Source organism: Eptatretus burgeri, chromosome 17, assembly GCF_056783735.1.
Source record: "Eptatretus burgeri isolate ZD-2024b chromosome 17, Ebu_testis_v1, whole genome shotgun sequence".
NCBI lineage: Eukaryota > Metazoa > Chordata > Myxini > Myxiniformes > Myxinidae > Eptatretus > Eptatretus burgeri.
In genome coordinates, this window is record NC_140977.1 from 37428048 (window position 1) to 37434319 (window position 6272).

At 35.5% G+C, this 6272-nt stretch overlaps 1 protein-coding gene across 3 annotated transcripts in view; it reads left to right on the forward strand.

The window, feature by feature from the left end:
- Positions 1–6272, forward strand: part of ADA (adenosine deaminase) — a 60938-nt gene that overhangs the window by 48014 nt on the left and 6652 nt on the right. For all 3 annotated transcript variants that reach the window (XM_085860819.1, XM_085860820.1, XM_085860821.1), the window contains 2 exons: positions 5886–5957; positions 6171–6272. In XM_085860819.1, coding sequence (XP_085716945.1) covers positions 5886–5957; positions 6171–6272 — 174 coding nt within the window. The remainder of the gene's footprint in view (positions 1–5885; positions 5958–6170) is intronic.

Here is a 6272-nt window from a genome sequence, read left to right on the forward strand (position 1 = left end):
GTGGTCTCTTGTGTAGATTTTCTCTATTGTGTATATTTCGTTTATTGCATTGTCTAGGGGTGGTCTATTGCATTGTCTCATTGTGGTCTATTGTGTATATGTTGTTTTTTGTGTAGATTTTGTTTATTGTGTTGTGTCGGTGTGGTCTATTGTGTCGATTTTGTTTATTGTGTAGTGTAGGTGTGGTCTATTGTGTAGTGTAGGAGTGGCCTATTGTGTAGGTATTGTTTATTGTGTAGTGTAGGTGTGGTCTATTGTGTAGATATTGTTTTTTGTGTTGTGTTGGTGTTGTCTATTGTGTAGATTTTGTTTATTGTGTAGTGTAGGTGTGGTCTATTGTATAGATATTGTTTTTTGTGTTGTGTTGGTGTGGTCTATTGTGTAGATTTTGTATATTGTGTATATTTTGTTTATTGCATTGTATTGGTGTGGTCTATTGTGTATATTTTGTTTATTGCATTGTATTGGTGTGGTCTATTGTGTAGATTTTGTTTATTGTATTGTGTCGGTGTGGTCTATTGTGTAGATTTTGTTTATTGTGTTGTGTAGGTGTGGTTTATTGTGTAGATATTGTTTTTTGTGTAGTGTAGGAGTGGTCTATTGTGTAGATTTTGTTTATTGTATTGTGTCGGTGTGGTCTATTGTGTAGATTTTGTTTATTGTGTTGTGTCGGTGTGGTCTATTGTGTAGATTTTGTTTATTGTGTTGTGTCGGTGTGGTCTAGTGTGTAGATTTTGTCTATTGTGTATATTTTGTTTATTGCATTGTCTAGGGGTGGTCTATTGCATTGTCTCGTTGTGGTCTATTGTGTAGATGTTGATTTTTGTGTAGATTGTGTATATTTTGTTTATTGCATTGTATTGGTGTGGTCTATTGTGTATATTTTGTTTATTGCATTGTCTTGGTGTGGTCTATTGTGTGGATATTGTTTTTTTTGTGTAGATTTTGTTTTTTGTGTTGTGTAGGTGTGGTCTATTGTGTAGATATTGTTTTTTGTGTTGTATAGGTGTGGTCTATTGTGTAGATTTTGTTTATTGTGTTGTGTAGGTGTGGTCTATTGTGTAGATATTGTTTTTTGTGTAGTGTAGGAGTGGTCTATTGTGTAGATTTTGTTTTTTGTGTTGTGTAGGTGTGGTCTATTGTGTAGATATTGTTTTTTTGTGTTGTATAGGTGTGGTCTATTGTGTAGATTTTGTTTATTGTGTTGTGTAGGAGTGGTCTATTGTGTAGATTTTGTTTATTGTATTGTGTCGGTGTGGTCTATTGTGTAGATTTTGTTTATTGTGTTGTGTAGGTGTGGTCTATTGTGTAGATATTGTTTTTTGTGTAGTGTTGGTGTGGTCTATTGTGTAAATTTTGTTTATTGTGTTGTGCCGTTGTGGTCTATTGTGTAGATTTTGTTTATTGTGTTGTGTCGGTGTGGTCTATTGTGTAGATTTTGTTTATTGTGTTGTGTCGGTGTGGTCTATTGTGTAGATTTTGTCTATTGTGTATATTTTGTTTATTGCATTGTCTAGGGGTGGTCTATTGCATTGTCTCGTTGTGGTCTATTGTGTAGATGTTGATTTTTGTGTAGATTTTGTTTATTGTGTTGTGTCGGTGTGGTCTATTGTGTAGATTTGGTTTATTGTGTTGTGTAGGTGTGGTCTATTGTGTAGATATTGTTTGTTGTGTAGATATTGTTTATTGTGTTGTGTTGGTGTGGTCTCTTGTGTAGATTTTGTCTATTGTGTATATTTTGTTTATTGCATTGTCTAGGGGTGGTCTATTGCATTGTCTCATTGTGGTCTATTGTGTAGATGTTGTTTTTTGTGTAGATTTTGTTTATTGTGTTGTGTCGGTGTGGTCTATTGCGTAGATTTTGTTTATTGTGTTGTGTCGGTGTGGTCTATTGTGTAGATTTTTTTATTGTGTTGTGTCGGTGTGGTCTATTGTGTAGATATTGTTTTTTGTGTAGTGTTGGTGTGGTCTATTGTGTAGATTTTGTTTATTGTGTTGTGTCGGTGTGGTCTATTGTGTAGATTTTGTTTATTGTGTTGTGTCGGTGTGGTCTCTTGTGTAGATTTTCTCTATTGTGTATATTTCGTTTATTGCATTGTCTAGGGGTGGTCTATTACATTGTCTCATTGTGGTCTATTGTGTATATGTTGTTTTTTGTGTAGATTTTGTTTATTGTGTTGTGTCGGTGTGGTCTATTGTGTAGATTTTGTTTATTGTGTTGTGTTGGTGTGGTCTATTGTGTAGATATTGTTTTTTGTGTAGTGTTGGTGTGGACTATTGTGTAGATTTTGTTTATTGTGTTGTGTCGGTGTGGTCTATTGTGTAGAATTTGTTTATTGTGTTGTGTCGGTGTGGTCTATTGTGTAGATATTGTTTTTTGTGTAGTGTTGGTGTGGTCTATTGTGTAGATTTTGTTTATTGTGTTGTGTCGGTGTGGTCTATTGTGTAGATTTTGTTTATTGTGTTGTGTCGGTGTGGTCTCTTGTGTAGATTTTGTCTATTTTGTATATTTCGTTTATTGCATTGTCTAGGGGTGGTCTATTGCATTGTCTCATTGTGGTCTATTGTGTAGATGTTGTTTTTTGTGTAGATTTTGTTTATTGTGTTGTGTCGGTGTGGTCTATTGCGTAGATTTTGTTTATTGTGTTGTTTCGGTGTGGTCTATTGTGTAGATATTGTTTTTTGTGTAGTGTTGGTGTGGTCTATTGTGTAGATTTTGTTTATTGTGTTGTGTCGGTGTGGTCTATTGTGTAGATTTTGTTTATTGTGTAGTGTAGGTGTGGTCTATTGTGTAGATTTTGTTTATTGTGTAGTGTAGGAGTGGCCTATTGTGTAGGTATTGTTTATTGTGTAGTGTAGGTGTGGTCTATTGTGTAGATTTTGTTTATTGTGTAGTGTAGGTGTGGTCTATTGTGTAGATATTGTTTTTTGTGTTGTGTTGGTGTTGTCTATTGTGTAGATTTTGTTTATTGTGTAGTGTAGGTGTGGTCTATTGTATAGATATTGTTTTTTGTGTTGTGTTGGTGTGGTCTATTGTGTAGATTTTGTATATTGTGTATATTTTGTTTATTGCATTGTATTGGTGTGGTCTATTGTGTATATTTTGTTTATTGCATTGTCTTGGTGTGGTCTATTGTGTGGATATTGTTTTTTTGTGTAGATTTTGTTTTTTGTGTTGTGTAGGTGTGGTCTATTGTGTAGATATTGTTTTTTTGTGTTGTATAGGTGTGGTCTAATGTGTAGATTTTGTTTATTGTGTTGTGTAGGAGTGGTCTATTGTGTAGATTTTGTTTATTGTATTGTGTCGGTGTGGTCTATTGTGTAGATTTTGTTTATTGTGTTGTGTAGGTGTGGTCTATTGTGTAGATATTGTTTTTTGTGTAGTGTAGGAGTGGTCTATTGTGTAGATTTTGTTTATTGTATTGTGTCGGTGTGGTCTATTGTGTAGATATTGTTTTTTGTGTAGTGTTGGTGTGGTCTATTGTGTAAATTTTGTTTATTGTGTTGTGCTGTTGTGGTCTATTGTGTAGATTTTGTTTATTGTGTTGTGTCGGTGTGGTCTCTTGTGTAGATTTTGTTTATTGTGTTGTGTCGGTGTGGTCTATTGTGTAGATTTTGTCTATTGTGTATATTTTGTTTATTGCATTGTCTAGGGGTGGTCTATTGCATTGTCTCGTTGCGCTCTATTGTGTAGATGTTGATTTTTGTGAAGATTTTGTTTATTGTGTCGTGTCGCAGTGATCTATTGAGTAGATTTTGTTTATTGTGTTGTGTAGGTGTGGTCTATTGTGTAGATATTGTTTGTTGTGTAGATATTGTTTATTGTGTTGTGTTGGTGTGGTCTCTTGTGTAGATTTTGTCTATTGTGTATATTTTGTTTATTGCATTGTCTAGGGGTGGTCTATTGCATTGTCTCATTGTGGTCTATTGTGTAGATGTTGTTTTTTGTGTAGATTTTGTTTATTGTGTTGTGTTGGTGTGGTCTATTGCGTAGATTTTGTTTATTGTGTTGTGTCGGTGTGGTCTATTGTGTAGATTTTTTTTATTGTGTTGTGTCGGTGTGGTCTATTGTGTAGATATTGTTTTTTGTGTAGTGTTGGTGTGGTCTATTGTGTAGATTTTGTTTATTGTGTTGTGTCGGTGTGGTCTATTGTGTAGATTTTGTTTATTGTGTTGTGTCGGTGTGGTCTCTTGTGTAGATTTTGTCTATTGTGTATATTTCGTTTATTGCATTGTCTAGGGGTGGTCTATTACATTGTCTCATTGTGGTCTATTGTGTATATGTTGTTTTTTGTGTAGATTTTGTTTATTGTGTTGTGTCGGTGTGGTCTATTGTGTAGATTTTGTTTATTGTGTTGTGTCGGTGTGGTCTATTGTGCAGATATTGTTTTTTGTGTAGTGTTGGTGTGGTCTATTGCGTAGAATTTGTTTATTGTGTTGTGTCGGTATGGTCTATTGTGTAGATATTGTTTTTTGTGTAGTGTTGGTGTGGTCTATTGTGTAGAATTTGTTTATTGTGTTGTGTCGGTGTGGTCTATTGTGTAGATATTGTTTTTTGTGTAGTGTTGGTGTGGTCTATTGTGTAGATTTTGTTTATTGTGTTGTGTCGGTGTAGTCTATTGTGTAGATTTTGTTTATTGTGTTGTGTCGGTGTGGTCTCTTGTGCAGATTTTGTCTATTTTGTATATTTCGTTTATTGCATTGTCTAGGGGTGGTCTATTGCATTGTCTCATTGTGGTCTATTGTGTAGATGTTGTTTTTTGTGTAGATTTTGTTTATTGTGTTGTGTCGGTGTGGTCTATTGCGTAGATTTTGTTTATTGTGTTGTTTCGGTGTGGTCTATTGTGTAGATATTGTTTTTTGTGTAGTGTTGGTGTGGTCTATTGTGTAGATTTTGTTTATTGTGTTGTGTCGGTGTGGTCTATTGTGTAGATTTTGTTTATTGTGTTGTGTCGGTGTGGTCTATTGTGTAGATTTTATCTATTGTGTATATTTTGTTTATTGCATTGTCTAGGGGTGGTCTATTGCATTGTCTCGTTGTGGTCTATTGTGTAGATGTTGATTTTTGTGTAGATTTTGTTTATTGTGTTTGTTAGGTGTGGTCTATTGTGTAGATTTTGTTTATTGTGTTGTGTCGGTGTGGTCTATTGTGTAGATTTTGTTTATTGTGTTGTGGCAGTGTGGTCTATTGTGTAGATATTGTTTTTTTGTGTTGTGGCGGTGTGGTCTGTTGTGTAGATTTTGTTTATTGTGTTGTGGCAGTGTGGTGTATTGTATAGATATTGTTTTTTGTGTTGTGTAGGTGTGGTCTATTGCATTGTCTAGGTGTGGTCTATTGCATTGTCTCATTGTGGTCTATTGTGTAGATGTTGTTTTTTGTGTAGATTTTGTTTATTGTGTTGTGTAGGTGTGGTGCATTGTGTATATTGTTTTTTGTGTTGTTTTGGTGTGGTCTATTGTGTTTATTTTGTTTATTGTGTTGTGTCGGTGTGGTCTATTGTGTCGATTTTGTTTATTGTGTTGTGGAAGTGTGGTCTATTGTATAGATATTGTTTTTGTGTTGTGTCGGTGTGGTCTATTGTGTGGATTTGGTCCAATGTGTAGGTGTGGTCGATGATGCAAGTGTGGTGACAGAACTTTTGGGATGATTCTTATACTTATCAACAATATTTTTCTCAAAATTTTTGTACAACTGAAATACTAGAAAGCCTCGTCTGTTATTGACTCTCACACTGTTTGGTCAAATCTGCTCAATCATTAACCTCCGATGAAAAACAAAGCTGAGGTAGTTCACTATACCTGGGAAACAATGAAACAATTCATGAACGTGGAAAAGTGCTCAACGGTACCATTCTGCTTTTCGTTCGTTTATTTTTCATGAGCAGGAGGCACGGCGCATGGGGATCCATCGAACGGTGCACGCTGGTGAGGTCGGACCTGCAAGTGTCGTACGTGAGGTACGTTCATCCAGATTGTAGAGCAATTCCAAATTTGTGCATGCACCATTTACAATGCTGTGTTTCTACCTGCCAGTCCTGCAGAGATACTGTTCTTACCACAACATGAGTCCTCAAAGCGTCTACATATGTTTACGTCACTCCCATCATGTTACACTCGTTAATGCAGTATTTCTGATGTGGTGTACTCCCATTGTGTCCCAATATCGACAGGCAGTGCAGAAGCTCAAGGCAGAGCGAATCGGTCATGGTTACCACCTGCTGGAGGATCCTGAACTATATCACTTGCTTTTACAACAGCAAATTCATTTTGAG